This window comes from Phyllostomus discolor, chromosome 4, assembly GCF_004126475.2.
Source record: "Phyllostomus discolor isolate MPI-MPIP mPhyDis1 chromosome 4, mPhyDis1.pri.v3, whole genome shotgun sequence".
NCBI lineage: Eukaryota > Metazoa > Chordata > Mammalia > Chiroptera > Phyllostomidae > Phyllostomus > Phyllostomus discolor.
Window position 1 is genome coordinate 187739997 of NC_040906.2, and position 22072 is coordinate 187762068.

Below are 22072 nucleotides of genomic sequence, written 5' to 3' on the forward strand. Positions count from 1 at the left end.
ACACATTGGTATTTCTCTCTCTCTCTTTCTCCTTCCCTTCCTCTCTCTCTAAAAACAAATATATAAAATCTTAAAAAAAATAGATGGACTTTCTAAATAAAATTATGTTCACTGCTGTGAAGTTATTAGTTTCTGTTAAAGACAATATTAAGGTGCCTGTAGAATCACCTGGAAAATCTTAACAATGAGTTAATTTTTTTCACTTTTATATTTCCTTTTTATTTTTTGTTTTTAACATTTACAAAAATTGTTTAATTACAGTTGTCCCGATTTTTCCCCCATTACTCTCCTCTGGCCTACCCAACCCCCACCTTCCATTTTCAATCCTCCTCCCTGCCCATCTGCTCTCCCAAACCCCCCACTGTCCTTGTTCATGGGTCCTTTATACATGTTTTTTGCTTTGACTCTTCCCCTTCCTTCCCTCATTTCTCCACTCTCTCCTCCCCTCTGGTCACTGTTAGTTTGTTCTTTATTTCCATGTCTCTGGTCCTATTTTGCTCACTTGTTTTTTTTTGTTGAATAGATAGGTGAAATCAATGAATTAAATTTAAAGTTGCTCCTGGACACATGCTGATGTTAGTGGAAATGGATACTCAATTTAACCTTCCAAAAATAACACCCACGCTCTATCAGCTGGGAGATTCTCACTAAACACTTGTGTCTGTGTCCTATGGTTGGAACGGTCAGCTATGTTGTTAGCCCCATCAATCATAGCTCTTAAAACAGACACATGACGTTTAAGTTTTTTAGTTGTACATAGTAAGCAAATTCCATTATATTGGGCTGGCCAGAAAGTCCCTAACTTTTTCCAGTCAATGGCTCTAGTAGTGCTCAGTTGTCTTTAACTTCATTTGAAACCATTTTGTTAGATTGTACTGTGTAACAGCTGTTGTATAAGCATGCATTTTAAAAAACTTATCCAATTTGGTGAACTTTTGTGCAGCCATTGAAGATGGAAGAAAATACACAATACTTTCAGTGTATTATGCTTTATTATTTCAAGAAAGTAAAAATGCAACTGAAACTCAAAAAAATACTTGCGCCGTGTATGGAGAAGGTGCTGTGACTAATGGAATGTGTCAAAAGTGGTTTGTGAAGTTTCTTGGCACTACTGACATTTTGGCCAAATAATTCTTTGCTGTGGGGCTGTCTTGTGCATTGGAAGATGTTTAGCTTCACCCCTGGCCTCAACCCACTAGAAGCCAATAGCGGGATATAGCTGACATACTCAAAATATCCAGATCAATAACGTTATTGGTGAAAATTAAAAACGTGTCTTTCACTTTATAGAAAAACATAGGGGACTTTTTGGCCAACTCAATACATAGTACCTAACTATACGAAAAGTTTATTCATGTAGAAGTTAAGTCATGTTCGCCTTGTCCACAGTGATACATATGATAACTTCTACATCTACAACACAGATGCTTGGGAGATGGTTATACTCATGCAATAGATATTTACGGAGAACCCACTGAGTGCAAACCATACATTAGAAATTATGACCCGTGTTCCTGACATACCCTATTCTCATTATTTTTATGTAAATGAATAAAACATTATACATAGGGTCGCTTTAGCAAATACTCGATTGCACCAATCAATTTGACTTTAAGATTTCCTCCTCATAATAGGGATCTTGGATATTATTGTTCTTCTAAACGATGCTTTTGCCTCATTAGCTGTAATATCCTACTGCTAAAACCTTCTGCCTCATCCTGAAATGGCACAAATAAAGACCCTGGGAATAGACTACGGTCCAAGTCCCACAGAGCAAAAGAGGAAGAGAAACCAAGGAAAGGGTGGCAACAACTCTAGAGCGGCATTCACACTTCTCGACATAACACTCATCCTCTTTGAAAAGGAAAAGTCTCATGATGTACAAAGAGGACACATCAGTTGCTGCATCATCACCTATCCAACGGGAATATAAATGTAAACGGTGGATTATATTTCATTTGGACACTTTAACTGGCAGAAATTCTACCTTTGCAGCAGACAAGCCAAAAGACGAGAAGCCACTGCAGGCTCCGTCAATACACATTTTAACCAAAAGGGAGGGGTGGGGAGAAGGGGAACACAGTTTCCCTGCAGTAATGTGTCCTGATTTCAAGGAGAAAGTTTATTCCTTTACAATGTAACTGGCAAGTAGCTAGTAAAAAAGGACAGAAGGCATAAAGTAGTCAATTCATAACACCTTGTAAACAGGCACCTTCATTTTTCCACCAAAGAAAATGATGCACCATATGATGGGAAACAGCGGAGCACAGTGGATGCCTGGATACACCATCAGATGAATGCAGTGCGGCCGAGAGTAACAGGACTAACGTGTCAGACACCTCCAAACAGTGCTGTCCCTTTCAGAGTGGTGACCTTGAAAGGACAAATCTAACACTGTCAACATTTCTTAGAATCCCTGTGTTACGAAGACCTTCAGACCCTATGAAAATTGTATTTGAATGTTAAATTCACCTGCATTGAATAATGCCCCGTGCGCTCTGCAAGGTACTTAGAAAGAGGGGCAGTCCTGGCCCTTAAGAAGCTTACAGTCTAGAGAAGGGCACAGGCGTGTGCACAGGCAACCTCATTGCACTGTCAGCCCTGCCCGATTTCACTTATATTCTCGCGTAATTTGCACAGACTTGTCTTCCTCCACTAGACAGTGAAGCACTTCTGAGAGCAGACGCCACGTGAGTGATCTCTGCATCACTCTCACAACGTCCCAGCCGAGTAATCTGCCCAGAGCGAGCGTTCAACAAATGCTGGTTTAGGGAGAAAATGTCATTACTTAATCATCACACTGTATTCAGCAAAATTCTCCACATGAGTCTCCAGGGTTGCCTGGAAAGGCATCCGAGGGCATTCAGGCACTGCAGTCTGCAGACAGCTCTCCTAAGCCATTCCGAAGTCAGCAGAACTCCGAGGCTTGGGTTCGGAGGCACAACACCAAGGGCAGGAGCCCAACTCTCAACTTCTATCTAACTGTCACAGTCAGTAACGGCAAGGCACATGAAACATTTACGCTTCTATTGATTACACGGGAGAGAAATCTCTCCTTCAATAATTGATCCATCTACCGGCTAACCAAACTCCTGTCTTGCTCTGCCAGGTGATTTTAAAGCCATCACTGGAAGTTCAGATGGCAATCGACACGCTCGTGCCGACTGAGTTCATTATGATGGCTGCCCGACAGCAGAGCTCCTGAAGAGATGCTACCTGTTATTAACTCAGGTAATCTTAGACTGAGCGTTGGCCTTATTGAATTTAGAAAGCAAGCACCTTTGCTCCTGGTAATGACAGAACACACACACTCAGTGTAGAAACCAAGTTTGGACGTGGTTGGCTGACTAGACCACAGAGTGGGCAGAAAAGGAAACAAAGTTTCTTAACAGTCGCATCTGAAAGAGAACCTGTATGACATCTTGTTATGATGCTTTGGAAATAATAAATGAGAAAAAAAGAATTTTTTGCAAGTTGTCAAAGACGGTACCGGCAACTAGTGACTGGTAGGAATAACACGGAGAGTAGGTGATAACATTTAAGTAGGAAAGAAAATGAAATAGTCTCAGAGGAAGAAAGAAAGAAGTGAAGGAAGGAAAGGAGGATGGGAAGGGAAATGTCTCTCAGTCCAGGTTACTGTGCTCCCTGGCAGGGGAGGGGCCACTGGCTCCACGGGGCCCTTCCTCATAAGCACATGCATTTCGGGACTCCGCTGTACCTGGCACCAGGAAGCAATTAAGGATGGACATAACAGAGAGGATGCAAATTCAGAAGGTCACAGCTCTGTAGGCTAGAACTGTGTTGTCCAATGAGGCAGCCACTAGCCACATGTGGCTATTAAAGTTTAAATCAACTAAAACTAATTAAAATCTTTACATCACTTTTCCAGTTGCAGTGGCCATATCTCACGTGCTCCTAGCCAGGTGCGGCCAGTGGTTCCCGCATGGAACAGAGCCTGCACAGGACGTCCCATCATTGCTCTACCGGGGAACAGAGCTAGGCTGGCACGTGGACCCTCCTGTGGCCAAGGGGCCGAATGGTTTGCTACGAACAATTTGAAGTAGTGCGTTTTCATCAAGAGCACCCTCTGGTTCAACTGCCTTCATTCATGCACGAATAAAAGAATCAGCTTAGTCACCTTCCTTTCACAGCATCATTGGAATCCTGAGGTCATTTGGTCCTCAGGTCGAAGCTATGTCTCACAGTAAAGCAAAGATCAACTGCAGTAGTAGGGTTCCACGTATTAAAACTCCCCAGTATACATTCTTTATTAAAAGGATGCAAACATATACTTTTGGATTTAAAGTACACAGTTTCAATTATATTTAATAAAAGTAAACTAAGATTCTGTCAAGAACCAGGAAAAAGAAAGCCAGTAGTCCACTGGCTTTCAGACACTGGGTTCTAGTCAAACATTCATTCTGCCATTGCTTCAATGTTTGCTTGCTCCTCTGCCACGCTGCTGCTCTGAACCACACAGAGAGAAATCTGGTATCTAAGTGACGGAACAATTTGAATGCAAGCTAAAATGTAATCAGCACATGGAAACAACAAAACATAACCTACAAACTCAAGAGAACAGCTTATATATATATTCTGGGGAGGGGGATGCAAGCATCAAGATACTGGAAAACTTAAAATGCAAGCCTTTGAGCCCTTCTTCAAAAATGCACGATGTTGCCGTCTCTAACAATTACTGCCTGGGTGGGTACAAGACGAAGCTGAAGATGATGCAGTGCCGGGGGACCAGAGAAGCCAGGCAAGTTGCTGCTCCACCTCACCACTAGGAAAAGAACAGCCCAAGAAGCAGACCTCTCCTTTCTGGACCCAGCACATTCGAACCTCTCTGTGGTGTTCGGTGGCAGAGTTATCAGAAGTGATAAAACCTCGTGGTCCCCGCCCTGTTCTGCAGCTTTGCCCTTTACAGTCATACTCATTGTTTGTTTTCCTCCTCTCCTCGTTCTTGGCATTTCAGAGTGGAAAAGGAGTAACATCTTGACCCTCTGCCCAGGGAAAGGCTGCAGTCTTTGGCCACTTTACCTAACTCACCCCTTTCAAGGAGAAACTCACCTCATTAAACAGAGATCACCTGATGTGCCTAAGAAGGTGGGGAGAGGTTCATTTAAACCTTGATGACTCATGTGCCCTCCTCCTGCAGAGGACCGAGTCCTTGGCACCTGTTTAAGTGAGTATGTGAAAATTAAAGCTCTTTAAGCCAAGAAAGTAGCTTAGGTCAGAAACACAGCTGACCTGAAAGCCACCAAATCTGCAAAACCTCTTCCGCGTTCATGCACACGCAGCCCCGGAGTGTGTACACCACCACGAACGGTGCCAGGAGGTCGCAAATACTCCACGCGGCAGGCACCACGAGCACAGTTTGAGAAATGAGCACAGTTTGAGAAACGCGCTGTAAGCGGCGTGGGAAAATGGGCTGGCTCTGACCAAAGGGGAGAGCTAGTGCATACCTTTCGGTCTTCTGGAATTTCCATTCTTTTGCTGTTCATCTTCCTCATTAATGGTGAATAAACCAAGGGGAATTGGCCTTGCATTGGTCTTCTTCAGTCTCTCTGGTCGGAGAGCTGTAGCTGATCCAGGCATACCGCTGCTACTTGTTTTTAATTATTATTATATTAAATATATATGCTTATGTAATTGCAGCTCCCAGGAAGCCGCTAGTTTCTAAGCTGCCGGTTCATTTGAGCACTTGTAATAGATCCCCTATGGGTAAACAGTGTGCAGACAGCTGACGGATACTACCAGCCACTTGGCAACTGAGGCCCTGCCGTTCCCCCTCGCCTAGCAGCAACCCCCTCCTCAAGAAGCCCCCTCCCACTTACTCCCCACAGACACATGTGCAGGCTCTCTCTCTCTGTCTCACACACCACACACACACACACACACACACACACACCCTTGCAGAAAAGCCCTATTGAGGACATGCAGGTTCAGGTGGCTCCGTCCACTGCCTAACCCGTTCAATCAGATCCCAGCTTCTCCCTCCTGCTGCAGCACTTTTTCCCAATCCTCTTCCTGCTGCCGCACAGCAAAATACTCAGCACACAGCACAGAGGGGAAAATATGGTCCGATGCCATTAACAGTTGCCCTGACAACCCTGACATATCCTAATCAAGGAGGGCTGGGAGCGGCTCCATGTCCCCAGCTTCTGCCGAGAAGAGGAGCAGCGGCTGCCTGGATGCTGCTCCGGGGAGGAACTCACCAGCAGAGGAGTGGCCGCGTGAGGCGAGGCAGCCGGTCTGCTGGGCAGCTCCCTCTCTTCCCCTTGGCAGCGGGAGCAGCAGGATGGGAGGAGAAACGTAGTTTTGTTTGCACAAGCAGCAGCAGACTCCCCAGCAGGGAGAAAGGGGCTCAAGGCTAGAAGGCTTTTTCTTCTTCTAGGGGCCAGATTTTCTGTGCTACCAATGTTTGCAAGTCGCTGGATGAAGGAAGGCATGCTGGTACCTCCAGAGCCCACTTCATACTCAGTGACACACCCCAGCTTTCCGGACATTCTTACAATCCCAGATTCCATAAACACAGGTCTGGTCATACCTGTCCCGAGGGCAAGCAGTGAAAAGGCAGAAAGCGGGAGGACTGTGCCTGCTCTCAGAGATCACAAGTTAGAATACCCCTCCTATGAGGCAAGCAGGCACCAATGAGACACTACCGTTCTCCAAAGGAAGAAAAAACAGCCACAGCAGACACCCCCAGCCCCGCTGCTTTGGGGAAGTCACCACCAGCAGTGCTGAGCCACCCTCAACACTTGACCCAATTCGAGCCCTTTTTTGGGACAGTTTTCTCCAAAGCACACAATCATGTGATTATTGTTTTCTTCTGAAATAAAAGCTTTCTCACGTTAACACTCTTCATTGCTAGGCTGCCTAAAATTTACGCTGCGTATGAAAAAAGTTAAATTGACAATAAATGACACGAGAAGATTCCAACTGACAAATTCGGAAAATAATTTTTGTTGCCTTTTTTTTCCCTTTTGCCTTTTAATCAAATTCAAGTCTGCTTAGAAAGTCCAAAGCAATCCTCCCAACCCCAAACCACTCTCTTACTTCGGGACTCTTGGGGCAAGTAAAATATCCTCTCTGGACCCTTTGCTTGAAAGAGTAACTGCGAACACCTCACTTTCCTCTTGGAGCCTGTTGTTTTCTCTGTAATATTGGGGTGATGCCATCCTTTACCTTCTTGGATTAGGAGCGAGGATTAAATGAATCTAGTGCTAGCTGTAAGAAGTCCTTAGTAAATATCAGCTCCTTTTATGATGGTTTATAACACATTTATTGCAATGAGGCCATGTTCGCTCTGTAATTATTTTCCAGGTGTTCCCAGGTCAGCTATCAGCTCCTTCTAGGAATACTTCTATTTTTTTATCTAGTATTCATATTGCCAAGCCCAATGCTGCCAGTGTGCTAAATGGTTAGCAAACACATACTTAAAAAAAAAATAATTCTTTCCCTCCAAAGGCTGGTCATTTAATTAAATTAACAGGTGTTTAGATCTGTGGCTTGGATAAATGCAGGACATTTCAGGCATGGAGTTCATTTAAAGTCACGTTAATGCATGACCCACGGTGAAATAGAACGGAGTTTTAGCACCGAATGGGTGTGAGAAAGCTTCCCAACCAGTATTATTTCACACGTAAGGGAAAAGAGGCCCTAGAAGCAAAATTCCTTGCCCAGGTCAATGTTGGCTGGCAGCAGGTCTACAGTGGAGGTTTAGAGCTCCTTCTTCCTAGTCCAGTGCTTCTCCCGAGGACAAATGTTTGGCCGGCACAGTTTAGAATCCCAGATCCCACTCTCCGGCTTCTACAGAAAAGGCCAGAGGTGGAGAGGGAAGGAAAGGGAGACTCCATGCCTCCAGTGTTCCAGATCTTGTTGTTCAAGAAACAAGCAGTGGCTGCCAGCTGGTTAACGTACTTCCCTAATTCTCTATTTGGTTAACTCACCCTTTTCCTGAGTTAAACATGTTTTTTTAATTTATTATTTTTCTTTAATTGGATGAGCAATAAACAGAGGCCAATATTATACACATACATACTTGTCAAATGAAATTATTTTCAAAGCCACTTTAGTTTCCTTCTCCTATTTACTTCCAGAGAATCAGGCGAGGATTCACACTAGCAACACACACTCACACACATGTATGTACACATACGTGTGTATGTACAGTCACAATTACATTTTGGAAGATGGACCTCAGTTCAATCTTGACACAAAAGCGCCACCATCGTACAACCCATGAGGCAGCGTGGGGTGAAATTAAGGAATTTAATAATGGCCCATCACCTGGGACGTGCTCAACTTTATTTCAGATGCTGCGCTGGGTACATCAGATGTGTTACCTTCGTCCGTTACAGTCAGGAAGCTGAGGCTCGAAGAGGCTACAGTCACACAGCCAGTTAAGTCACTGAGTCAAGACTAACCCCAGGCCCATCTTCTCGGAAGCCAAGTCGCTCCCGTCCGTCCGGCAGCCCTGTCAACTCTGGCTCTGCTGCCCACGAGGAGAGTCCCAGCCACAGCTGCGGCCAGTCACCGGGAAGCAAACATCCAAGACCAAACAGTCATAATAAAGGGAGGAGTCCCCCCTTACCCATGAAGCACACACTTTTCACTTTATTTATGGCACATAAATACATCAGCGATCAGTTTCACAAATGCTCAAACCCAGTCTTTAATGGCTATATGGGCTAAACATTATTTAATTCCAGGAATATTGTGGCGTGACCCCTGTAGGGGTATGGGGCTTACGGTCTTTTCCCTTTTGTACACTAAGCCCAAACAAAAGCAAGTATGGAAAGGCGGACAGTGCGGTCTTAACTTTAAACACCCCCAGAAGTAAAAGAAATAGCACTCGGAATCTTCAGCTCCTCACAGCGTTTTTGGCTCAATGTGGTACAGCTGACCCTGCACGTCACCTGCAGATACAGAGCCTTACTTCAGTCCCCATGGGCACTGATGGGTGTAGACTGCCAAGAGTCAATTAGGTTTTGCAATTGTTTTGTTTACATTGGGAAAATAATAAATAATGTATTATTAGAGACGCTGAACAAACTTGTGAGAAAGGAGGCACTGCCTAGTGCAGAAGGACAGATGTTACAACTTAGATTGGCTTTATACAGAGAAAAGAATGTTTGCAGTGGAATCACAAAATGTACCTGCCGTCACAGGGGAAAACGGTAGTCCTTTTCACCAGCATAAACGAAACAGGCCGATAGGCCCTTGGACAGCTACTGTTCCCACCCCGCCCTGCCGCCCCCAGCCCTAGCCCCAGCCCCACCCCTCAGCACACAGTGAATTTACGTCTGCCCGTCTACCCGGCTGCTGGTACCTCTGGCCCAGCTCCAACCCCTTGAGGTGGGTGAACACAGAACAGGGTCACACTTGCTGATTGGCCGGGAAGTCAGCTCATGACTGGGGCCTCGCTGGCACAATGTTACGGAAATGACTAAACACACGTTCGCGCACACACGCGCACCTTCAGGCTTCTGTCCACAGTTTACGCTTCCTAAGCTCTTATGTGGTGACGATAAAATTGGAAAATAGCATAGCCCGTGAGTGAATCCAAGAATATCCTCTCTCATGGAGAAATCTGCTTACCCAAGTGAGAAGCATAGCTAGATTTTCCCTCCCAAAAGCCTAGTGAGCTTTGCGAAAACATTAGTGAAATGAGAAAGAGCGATTTGCACTAACTGAGGACTCTAGTTGGAAATAGGGATTATTTCTGCTGCACCGAATGGCCAGGCACTGCAAATTACAGTTCCCGATACATGTAAGTTAATCACTTGTCAGGGGGGCCCAGAAATGCCAAAACGCTTTTCCACATTGCTACATTAGAGATGATTAAGTCTTCAAAACGACTGGACTCCAGCAATCTTTTAAATATTTAATGCACCTCCCTGAGGTAAGCTGCCATTGACTTCCAGCAGGAGTTTTTGAAATCCACATTTTAATGCAACTTAATAAAAAAAAAACAAAAAACCCTAATATGGTTTGAAAATGACAAAGCCAGGGCAGGCTGACGAGGAATCAAACAACCCTTGGAGAACAAAAGGGGTCCCAGCTGGCTGGCTGGCGTCCCCATTCTTGAAGTTGAAGGGTGTCCCAGAATGGTGCCACTTCCTGAAGGCTTCTGTGTCAATAAAAGCACCACGTTCTGCCATCTTAAAGTATTATGCGGAGCCTCCAATGGGCTGCTGGACAAAGAAACAGTGCACAAAGAACGACTGACCCTTTCAAAAGAAAATAAACAGGCAGGTTTGCTTTGATCTTCATTTTACCACCTTTTGTTAACAGGCATATAAGAAAAACGGTAAATACTGCTGTAGCAGTGACATGCCATCAACGAAGAAGCGCCAGGTCCCTGCCAGGCCTTTTATAACATTTCTATAAATCTCTGCTGCGTGGCACGCCCTTCGCGGTGCCGGCGGAGTCCATTTTCCCACGTCTGCTCCACCACGAACATGTTTTAAACCCTGCGGTTGAGTTCATCTGCGTGAAAGGTGTGGACCCTAACCAAGGCTTCTTTAAAACCCTTTCCTAAACATTAGGTGTCAGTAGCTAAGCTGCAAATATTTAAAAACACCACATTAAACTTTAGCCCAGTAACATACATTAGAATGCCTCTAGGCCTTCCTGTTCATTATTCTCATTGATAACACTGGGTTAACTTCTGAACTGACGAAGGTTGTTATGTGTCTCCTGAGTCCTCTCCTCTAAGAGTAACACCCTTATTAGGTAATAAATCCAGTTGTATATATTCAAAATGAAGCAAAAAAAAAAAAAATCAATTGCCGAGTTCAACAGAATAATCTGACATATCCAGGACTGTGTTTCTAAAAGTTACCTAATTGATCTTTGGTCTGTCAGCAGTTCTGTGTTTAATTTTATTTTTGAGCCACACCATTAGAAAGACTAACAAACAAACAAACAAACAAACAAACAAACAAGCCAACCAACCATAAGAACCTTGTCTTGCTGTAGGAGTCAAACAATCATGTCGAGGATGCAAAATAAGGTGCTTTGGGGATGACATCGGAGGGGAGGCAGCAGCCAAATCATGCACTGCTCTCCCACTACACAAAGCAAGGGGAGCCCTTCCGGGGAATGGGTGACTGTGTGTGTGATCCAGCCTGGCAGCTGGCAGAGGATGGGTTGCAAGGGAGAAGGAGTGAGACTTGAGAAAGAAAAGCCAGTTGCCTAACTGCTTTGTCCAGGTGGCCAAGGGGATGATAGATGGCAAAGGCAAGAGGACAAGAACCACTCACGTTTGTTTTTAACGGGCTCCCCTGGCAGTGTGGAAGGCTTATGTCAGGGCTGATCATGGATTCCAAATTCCTGCAACAGTCCAGGTAAAAGCCGGAAAAATGGGCGATGGAAAGGACAGGTGGTAAATGCCCTCATTACGGATTTAGATGAGAGCAAGGGCCTTATGTCTGTAGACTAAACAAAGCTGCGAGATGGCCAGCATCAGGTCCAAAATGATCTGAACAGATCGAAATAATGGTCTGTAGCTAAAAAGATTAATTTAGTGGAGATATGTACAGACACCTCTTCTTATATTCAAAAAGTACAACTGGACAGGCATGACATGAAGATGCACCCAACCTTCAGCAGACGCAAGGAAGGAGGGCCCTTGGGCAGCGAGCTCCCTACATTTCGTCGGTGTGACGAGGCAGGAAAAACCCTGATAGCACTATCAGCAGAGGTCCAGCACGCTGAATAAGGGGAACAGGCCTTCTGTCGTTTCTGCTCCTCAGATCACGTCGTCTGAGCTGGGCATTTCAAATGGATGACAAATTAGAACACATGCAGACTGAGCAACTTAGGACGTACCAAGATTCTATCTAGGCCATAACACGGGAAGATCATTGGAAAGGAGAGACATTTTCCTCTGGAGAAAATAAGATAAGACTCTGAAGGGGGAAAAAAAACCCTCCTGAATCAATGGTTAATGTATGGGAGGATTTCTACTTTCCATGCAGTTCTGGGGACAGACCCAGGACTGGTGAATGAAGTTACCAGGATGTGACAGGCTGTGCTCTCCGTCCCCGAGGACGGCCGTGCACACACACAGATCTGGGACGGTATGTCGGATAAATGCCTAGTATACAGGCTGGAGTTTTGGATCTCTAGTCCCCTCCAGTCCTGTGATTCCACGACCTGATGAAAATGGAAGCTGGAGCTATAGATCCAGGACAAAACAGGCAGGCAGGCAGGCAGGCAGGCAGAGAGAACACAGGCCCCAGAGAGATTCAGACGGCCCCTCCCCGCTGCCGCCACTGTCCCTCTGCACTTCCTCAGGCCTCACAGGGCTTCAGCTGAAGGCAGCGCTGTTGCATTGTTTCACTCACTCGAGTGATGCCCCCCAGAGGTTTCAGAGTGAAAGCTGAGGAACAAACAATGGCAGCCTCACTGGGGGTCCTGCCGGAAGAGAGCCGCACTCCGACTGCTGCACCCACCTGCACCGGAATGGAAACCAACTACGTGAAAAACTCTTGGGAAGGCGAGGAAAAGGTGAATAAGCTACAGGTTTTCCCTAAACGACACCACTTTTTTTATGGGTGGATCACTATGTCTCCGTTACTCGAGAGATGACATCGAAAGGTCTGTGGGTGAAAAGCAGTATTAAGGACAGTAAACCAACTCAGTGTATCACTTTGTGGGCACGTCAGGGAGAGAAAGAGAAAGCCTGGAGTCTCCAGGCCAGTAAGGGACTGGACGGGTGGGGAACGCCGGGTTTTAGAGCCCGCTGAGACTCTTCCCTGGTCCTGTCCTTTGACCCTTGGCTGTTCTTCCCAATTATTTTTCTCCTAAAACTCCCTGAAATTAAACTGACACCAATAAAAAATTTTTTTCAGTTTAGAAAGGTTTCATATCCTCTGTGTCTACTTAAAATTAGATTAAATTAACATTTTCTCTGTTAAAACATAATTAAAACTTTTTTTTATAATCCGGGGGGTAGACCCTTGATTTTCTGAGGGTCAATGTTTTAGTTAAGGTTCTCCAACAGGTTTTGTTGTTGTTGTTGTTCTGTTTCTCTGGAGAAAAATATAGCATATACATTATATATGAGTGTCATATATACAGTATGTATGTATACACACACACACACACACACACACAGGGATCTATAGTAAGGAATAATGGCTGTTGCAACCATGGAAGCAAGTGAGTCCAAAATGTGAAGGGAAGGCCAGCAGGCTGAAACTCCTTTGACAGGAAACCTCAGTTATTGCTCTGAAGGCCAAGGGTAATCTCCTTTACTTAAACTCTGGAAATGTTAACTCATCTGCAAAATACCTCTATAGCAACACCTAGACTAGTGTTTGACTGAAAAACCGACACTGTGCCCTAGCCGAGCTGACATAAGATTAACCGTCACAGCCAGTGACTCCGGAGCGGTGAAGACACCCCACTCCCACACTGAGATCAACTCGCCGCAGACACAAGCATGCCATCCGAAAACCTGAGGTCTATGTGTCAGTGATCACAATCTTCCCCAAATACGATTTACTCAAATCACAGCCCAGTATGGCAATGCTCTACTAAAATAATGTTCATAAACTGAGTTTAGGACAGGGCAGAATGGACCTAGTAAATTAAATCTCCCTTTGTTTTCACTAGTGATCTCTAACTGAGAATCCAATACAGGTCAGCTTCCAAGCATTATCAAATAAATCCTTTTGATCATGATAAGAACCGAGCAGTCCAGTGGTCTCAACATTAAATGATTTAGAAAGCCCAGATCCGAGGATGTAAAAAGATAATAAAAGCCCTTCCTTGTTGTCAGGGAGCAACCCGACTCAATGAGAAGAAACTAAAGTATGTAGATACGTGGATGGGGGTGGGCATGGAATAAGACATGTTGTTCATGACAAAATAAAGTGTGTATTAATGTGTGAGGTACACAACTTCATATACTGATTAGCTGACTTGTCAGCTAAAGCCAATGCTGACAAAAAAAAAATTACATACAATTCTCCACCGACAAAGTTCTGAAATCAACCTAGAGGAAAGAAGTGCCTGACAGAAATGCCAAATTATATAACCACAGTGAGTAGGTTTGAGGCTTGGTGATTTTCATTCAGTTAAAGCCCACACTGAAAGGATTAGCATATTCACTGTAATTGTCAGCAACCAACCAGAACACCCAGAGCCACAAAATTATACGGAAAAGAGACAAATACACTTTGGATTAAATAATAAGCCCAGAAGCTTTTGAAATCTGCAACTGCTAAGACAAAAATCCCTAACGCACCAATAATTGCTTTTTAAAAAGATAGGAAGCATTAATTTCTAGGAACTAGATATCCACTATGCTTTTGATAAAGACATCTTGCTTCAGTCCTGCCTGACCGCGGGCCACTGAGACTGTAAGGGGAGCTACACAGACAGAAATAACATCTCAGAAGGACGAGGAGGTTGAAAAGCATACTGTGGACACCCCAAACGTCATCTCTAAGACCCTTTCACCTTTCACATCCAAGTTTTAAATCTTAAACCCCTGCCTTAAAACTCATGTGAACTTTCGACAAGCAACAGAAGACGAATTATGATCACAAAGGAGCCTTCTTGCAAACTTTCTAAACCACCACAAGAATGGACTGCTTTACACTGCCACTGTTAAAGGCACTAAAATCTTTGATGTGTTATTTTTTAAAATGGCTGTTCCAGACACATGCAATATTGCAGTGAAGATATCAAAATCATAATAGAAATCTCTCCCTTCCTCCCTCTCAATTTTTTTTCTTCTGGAGATAGTGTTAACATAGATAGTTAGCTAATTATTAATAAGAAAGGAAGCAAAGGGGATTAGACATTGAATTTAATAAACTGGGGAGCATAACCCTGATTGCCTAGCCAGGATGCTCTACCATTTACAGACTCATGCACACACTCCAGGGGACAGCTGCTGAGACTTAATCCAGGAAGCACAGGAAATCTCCCCAGGAGCACTGTCTGCCCTCTGGTACTGGATTGTTGGGGGGTGCAGGGGGAGGTGCTTAACCATTGAGGCCTGTCAATCTAACTAAAGGTGGATCTACCATAAGCCCACAAAAGCTTAGGAAGTGGCTTGGTTATTTTGAAAAAGCACCCGGTCCATTCAAACCCAAGCTAATATAATCCCAGGGAAACAAAGCAGCTCTCCTTCTCTTTCCCACCCCATTCCCACCCCGCTCACTGACACCCCCCACCATCTGTACATTCTCTCTCCACAGCCACGTGGCCTTAGCAGCCCAGTGGCTGGCAGCCACGTGGACTCCACCACCAGAGCAGCCAGGAACAAGCTAAGCTACCAAGATAGGGACTGAGACAGTTTATCAGCCACCTGTGGACTCTAAAAGATTAAGCTTTAATATGAAGCAGAAAGTATGGACACTGGCCTTTGTTCTGGCCTTTCTGATGATGTGGTTGGACTTTTTCCATGGCAGATGGACAGAGATGGGACACAGGGACATCTTTCCACTCGAACATACCTTACCACAAGACCACATCTCCCACATGGGTCTGCGAAATGCTTTTCTTCTGAAAAGAAAGAGCCATCTCATGAAAGAGCCTGATTTCCACCAGCAACAGCCACCAGTACCGCCTGGTCCCTGTATGCACATGGGCACAAAGGAAGAGACTTGTCCTGAAACCCCTAAGACAAGCAGCACCCATGCCCCTTTAGAGCCCAGATACAGGCTTTGTCCAGCTCACTGGAAAAAGACATTGTCCTTGTCCTCTGTTTACCAACAAAAAGAGGGAGGTTTATATAACCAAAAGATGTGTGTTTTAAATAAATTGCAAATTGTTCCAGGAACATGTTTCCTGATAGGTTCGTCTATGATAGAAAACAACAGTGTGATTTGTAAAGCAAAAAGTTGTTGAACACTTCACAAACAGGTGTCTGAACTCCATCCACCTGGGTTTATTCTAGTGTTAAATGTTTTCATAAATACCTGGCTGGTGTGGTGGCTCAGTCGGTCGAACACTGGCCTACATACCAAAAGGTCGCCAGTTCTATTCCCAGTCAGGGCACATGCCTGGATTGCAGGCCAGGTTCCCAGTTGAGAGTGTGCAAGAGGCAACCAATCGATGTGTCTCTCGCACATTAATATTTCTCTCTTTCTTTCTCCCTCCCTTCCCCTTGCTCTAAATAAATAAATAAAATCTCCTTAAAAATGAATCCATATATAGTACTATCTTAATTTTAATAATCATTTTTACTGAAAAGTGATATAAATTTTAATATTTTAAAGGAAGCTGAAGGCCTATGTGTGAACCAGGCACCAGATTTAGAATGGCCTTCTGTGCCTCCCTCCAGCATCCTGTGCTCCTCCTTTCCCCCAAAGCCTCGAAGGCTTGAGCTCTCTCACGGGTGCCCTGCCGAACCCTCCAACGCTTTCGCGATGCCATGTGGCTCTGATCGAGTATATGGTTTAGAGTGGTGCTGCACATTTCTAAATTGGACCGTTTTTTTCTATGATTTTTTCAGTGAGTAGCAGGCCAATGCCAGACCTGATCAGTTATAAAAATGGAAGGACACTCTCAAGGCTGACCACTTCAGGTACAGCTGGGCCACCAGTGACTTCATCTGAAACATCACACTGGTGCTCTTCCCTGCGAGGTCTCACTGGACTGTGAGATTGTGGGGCTTTCTCATTCAAAGGCACAGGCCCTCTCGCAGGTCTCCTAGACTAAAAATAGTCCCCACCCCTCATAATTCTCAATTATTTCATTGCTTTTTTCCTATTGTAGAGCCCTGTCTCCTATTTTAGTCCCTGATACTGGGTCTTCTGCAAAGTCACTTACAAAGCAGATGGACGTACAACCTTCTTACACACACAAGTGCATCTTCACAGGGATGGTGGGAAGTACAAAGCCGGTGTTGCAAAAGAAAAATTGGGGTTTATTCTAGTGTTAAGTGTATTAATATATAACAATACTGTCTTACTTTTAATAGATTTTTATTGAAGAATGATATAATTTTAATAGTTTAAGGATGGAGTGAGGCATACTTGTTTAACCCATGACCGCAGTGTCTACTGTATGCACAGAGAAAATCTGCGGGCATCACTCAGAGCATCGAAACCAGGGCCCACCCAAGGAAGTGATATATTTTAAGATGTACCAAGTCATTAAACTTTTTAAAAGATAAAAATCTAAATTAAAAAAATGAACAAGATGTTATTTTCTCGCAGAGAAAAGCCTCTCGTGGACACCACACGTGCAAATGCAGCACGGGCCTTGTAATCGAGCCCCTGTGGTCCGAGAAAGTCTCTTCTAGAATCTGTGACTGACAAATTAGATGCTTCCCGACGTTTCCACTTTCATTTCTGTACTTTGTTTGAAGAAATCCCAACTGCTTGCTTCTCATGAACGTCGTGCAATGGTAAATGCTTCCTCTAATTTCTTTGTAGAGAAATGTATTCGGTGAAGTGACAGTGATGGTTTAAACCCAAAGGGGGACCAGGGATGTCGTCCAGCTCTGTGGTTTAGAGGACGTGCAGGCCCACCCTTATGACTTAAAGTTCAATCATCGTATAGCAATCATATTTTAGAAAGGAACTTAAAATTTGGAACTATGGTATAGTAATAAAAAGCACTCCTGAGTACCACAGAAATCAAAGAAAAATAAGTCACGATAGGCTGGCATGGGGGTCCCACGCCATCGCAACACAATCTCAGCATCTCACAGGCCAGCAGCGTGTGGCAACCTTCTCCTGGAACAGTGTGTGCATTCTGACAGGTGAGCAGCACCAGCCAATGTGCTGGGAGGAGGCTGCCTCCGCCCGGGCCAAGTCCGTGGCAGTGTGATTTCACCCGTGCGATCAGGTCTGAATCAGCCTTATACTCTGATTCGCTCATTATGGAGAGTTTACGATTATAAATAGAAATTTGCCAGGGTAGGCCCGTATGTTCCCAGTGAGGCGGTTCCAGTCCTTAATAACCACGGCCACAGTGGTGACACTACTGCTCCGCGCTTACGCCGTGCCAGGCCCTGCTCTGAGTACCTCACAGGCATGATTAGCTTGCTCAGTCCTCACAGCAAGCCCGTGGCGGTGTTACGGCTGTCCCTGTTCAAAAAGGCAGAGACCGAGGGAGACAGTGCTCAGGTGACTTGCCCCAGACCCCTCAGGCAGAGAGTGGGGGAGCCCCGGCAGCCGGAGCCCCAGGACCAAGTCGCGGTGGAGCACTGTCCCTGAACGACCGGGGAGTCCATCTGAGCCCACAACCACATGGCCTCGCACATGCTCAGTTTCAGTATAATCTCGAGGGGGAAAAAAATCAAAGATATTCTTTCTCTTCCTTAGGGGCCAGTCCCATTCCGCATCCCCCACTGCCCTTTTCATGTTGGTCCTGGGTTTACCAGCTCCAGGGAGAAAAGAAAACAGGGACCCACTCCTGCCGAAGGGGAGCCCTCCCCGAAAGAGCTTCAAACCACAACCCACGGCAGCACGAACCTCGCCAGCACGCACGGATGCAACTCAGAAGTGCCTCTGGAAGTTCTGACATGTAGAGCCAGAGGTATGAGTTTGAGGTGAGATTCACAGCCAAAAAGGTGAATAATGCTGCTGAGCGAAAACGCAAAGTGAAAAGAGCAGAAGTTACTGGACTGAGTCATTGAAGAGGAATTTCTGATGAGGAGAAGAAAACAAAGTGGAGGACAGATTAACCCAAAGGGGGCTGGTGCCAGATCAGGCGGGGTGCCGGAAGGGGAGGACATCAAGGAGAAGGTCACTCTGGGCCACACATTTATGGACAGGCTGAGGAAACCAGCGCTGGTTGCAGAGGCGGGGAGCTGGTGATAAGAACTCGTGGGTCCCCATGAAAATCTCTGGGAAAAGAATACAATTTTCTACAAAAAACCTTATCTACTCGAAGCTGACCTGTCCTTGTTTTGAAGGGAAGGAAGGAGAGGAAGGCCGTGTGGCAGCTAAGCAAAGCAGACAAAAAGAAAGCTAAGAACACAACATTTTGTCTAACCGCACACATTTTTTTTACATAAAAATGTGTAAGTACGTACCTGAATACATGTGCATGTGTATTTGGCTACTGGAGTGTACGCATACTCATATCCACAGCTATATTTCATTCAAAAATTATTGGGAGCAAAATAAGATATAGGCTCCATAAACACATTGGATCGAGGGCAGTAGCTGTTAGGATTGTCCAGGTGATTTCTATGAGTAAGGTACACTTGACACCTCCAAATGAGACCCACTGAGAAGGTCAAATGGGAGAGCACTAACTAGGAAATGGATCTAACCCAGGAGTTCTCAACCTCAATGGCAAAATGGAACCACCTGGGGAGTTTAAAAAACTACAGCCACCTGGCTCCCTCCCCCAGAGATCCTCAGATAATTACCTGGAGAGCAGCCTGGGCATCCAGACATCAAAAAATTCCCCAGGTGATTTTTTTTTAATTCACTGCCAAGATTGAGAACCAATGACACTCTATCACAGGAGCACAATAATCATTTCAACAACTTCACCTGATGCCCAAGGAGTGAGCTATATTTAAATGTACCCACCAGGGCTGTGGTTAAGTCAGAGCATCTACCATGAATAGAAACCATTTCCGCTGGAATGCAGGAAGCAGGCAGCCAGGTCCTGTTTGGAGTGTCTGTCACACCACAGAGTCAGGTCAGGAGCTTCTGAGAAGCAGGAGCCTGGATAAAAATCTTAAGAAGCAGCCAGGTGTTTCTGCCGCAGCCAGGGACTATCCACGTTCCTGCCACCTGGATGGCCTTTGTGGGAGGGAGGGAGAGCCCTAACTAAATGTAGGGGTTCTTCCTAGAATTTCATCCTGGAATTTCAATTTGTCCTAGCATAGAAACTTTTCTACTTCCAACACAGTGCCAGGGATACAAATTTTACTTGGGGGAAATTATGCCACGGTTCTCTTCACCAGAAAGCCAACTCCAAAAAGGAGGTTTTCATTCGTAGCATCAAAAAGGAAAGTCACCATAGAAATTTTAACATACTCCAAATCTCAACCCACTAAAGTTAAATACACACAACTTTACTAATAACACTTGCAAAGCCCAGTTCCCACATACCAGATGCATTTTCTCAGCTTCCTTTCTGCCCGGTTTTGCCTCCCTGAATTTATCTGGGTTCCCTGGCCAAGCGTGTCAGTTGCTGGCATTTTCTCACAATTCTTCCCCCACTATTTCTGTAGGAGCTTCCAGGGTGAGAAAGTGTTGAAAGCAAAGAGTTCTTGCTCTGAGAAACATATTACTCTTTCAATCGAGATTTAAAGTGGCACCTAATAAAAAATTTTTAATAGGTTCTTTCTTAACTGGCTATTTCTCAAAGTAAAAAAAAAAATACTAAGGAGAATAGTATTTAACGAGCAGAGGAAAACTATCCAATGCCACTTAAGTCTGTGAATAGCTATAGCTCAGAGGACTGCAAGAGCTGAGACATTAAAGAGGCAAAGGCACCCACTGGCTGAAGAGCTAGACAAAATTTAAAACTGGATTTTCTAGGAAACAATAAGTCTAAATCCCATGTACATTTATCACGTAGAACCTCAGACCATGCTCAGTGATTAAATGCCCAACGACAGAGTAATCAAGGCTGGCACGAAGCGCTTGCCAGTCACTTCAGAAACTGAGAACTGGTGTTGACTGTTCAGTTTGACCATATACATTCTGTCAACAACAAGGGGTTAACGTTCAGGACCATAAAACAAGCCATCTGACCAATAGTTCCAGCTTTGCAACGGAAAAAAAATGTTAGCTGCAAACTCTGGAAAGCCGTGTCCCAAGGGATGAGACGACAGACTGCAGGGAGAGAAGGGAACTCGGACTGGCATCGATGTGCTGTATGTACAGCGGCCTTTCTGTTCCCGACAACTTCAGACACAGACTCCACAGGAAATGAGAAACACTATGGAAAAGGAGAATAAAGAAGCTGATGATCTTAGAGCCAGATCAAAATTCCACACTATGCCTGTGCTCGGATGTAATGCTACCTTCACAGGTTTTCCTAACTCAAGGGGGCATCACCCTTCAGCATCCAGAAGGCCACTCTTTCACTTGGATGTCTTTGTATTGCTTTACTCAGAGAACCTGGTGAAATGGCAAAAAAAAAGAGAGAGAGAGAGAAAATGAAAACAGCCCTAACAACATTAAATGTTGGCAAGAATGCAGAGTAAGCAGAACTCACATCCGTTGCTTGCAGGAATGCAGAATTGTACAGCCACTCTGGAAACAGTTCGGTCATTTCTTTAAGACACACACTTATAAGAGCCAGAAATTCTACTCCTATGTATTTCCTTAGGTAAATGAGAAAACCCTCTATGTAAATATTTTATAGCAGCATTACTCATAATCACCAAATCCCGGAAATAATTCAATGTCCCTCAACAGGTGGATGGGTTAACAAGTGGTGGTGTTCCAGTGCAACGGCAAACTACTCCTCAGTAAACATCTGCCGATACAGCACCTTTGAATCTCAAATGTATTATGTTAAGTGAAAAAATTCAGACTCAAAATGCTACACAGAGTATGGTTCCATTTTTCTTAATCCTCACCCGAGGACACTTTTTCATTGCTTTTAGAGAAGGTGGAGGGGTGGGATGGAGAGAGACAGAGAGTGAGGGAGAGAGACACTGATGTGAGAGAGAAACATCAGTTGGCTGCCTTCTTGTATGCACATGACCAGGGATTGAACCTGCAAACTTTCAGTCTACGGGACAATGCACCAACCATCAGCCACATCAGTCAGGGCTGGTTATATTTTTATGACATTCTGGAAAAGGCAAAACCAAAAGGTTGGTGAACAGATCAGCAGTTGCCAGGGGCAGGAGGAGAGCAGGTCCAAAGTGGAAGCACAAAGGACCTTTATGGGGTGAGATACCCTTCTGGGCCATGGTTATAGTGGCAGTTACCTGACTACACATTCAACGCAACTCGATGACCTGTGTACCTGGAACACCAGTGAACTTCCTGCGCGCAAATTAGTAAGTAAATTCTAAAAAGAGAAAAATCCTCCTGCCTATTCAATGATTTGAATTTTTCCCTTTCAACTGGCAAACTTTAGGGGGCGTCTTTTAAGTTGGCTATCTTTACTT

The 22072-nt window shown here is 44.8% G+C and overlaps 1 protein-coding gene across 10 annotated transcripts in view; it reads right to left on the minus strand.

The window, feature by feature from the left end:
• Positions 1 to 22072, minus strand: part of MAP7 (microtubule associated protein 7) — a 159532-nt gene that overhangs the window by 131951 nt on the left and 5509 nt on the right. For 3 of the 10 annotated variants that reach the window (XM_036024773.1, XM_036024769.1, XM_036024767.1), the window contains exon 1: positions 5466 to 5785. The exons of 2 other annotated variants lie outside the window; for them this stretch is intronic. In XM_036024773.1, coding sequence (XP_035880666.1) covers positions 5466 to 5598 — 133 coding nt within the window. In that variant the 5' untranslated portion in view covers positions 5599 to 5785. 5 more of the 10 variants (XM_036024772.1, XM_036024765.1, XM_036024766.1 and 2 more) reach the window with 4 other exon arrangements.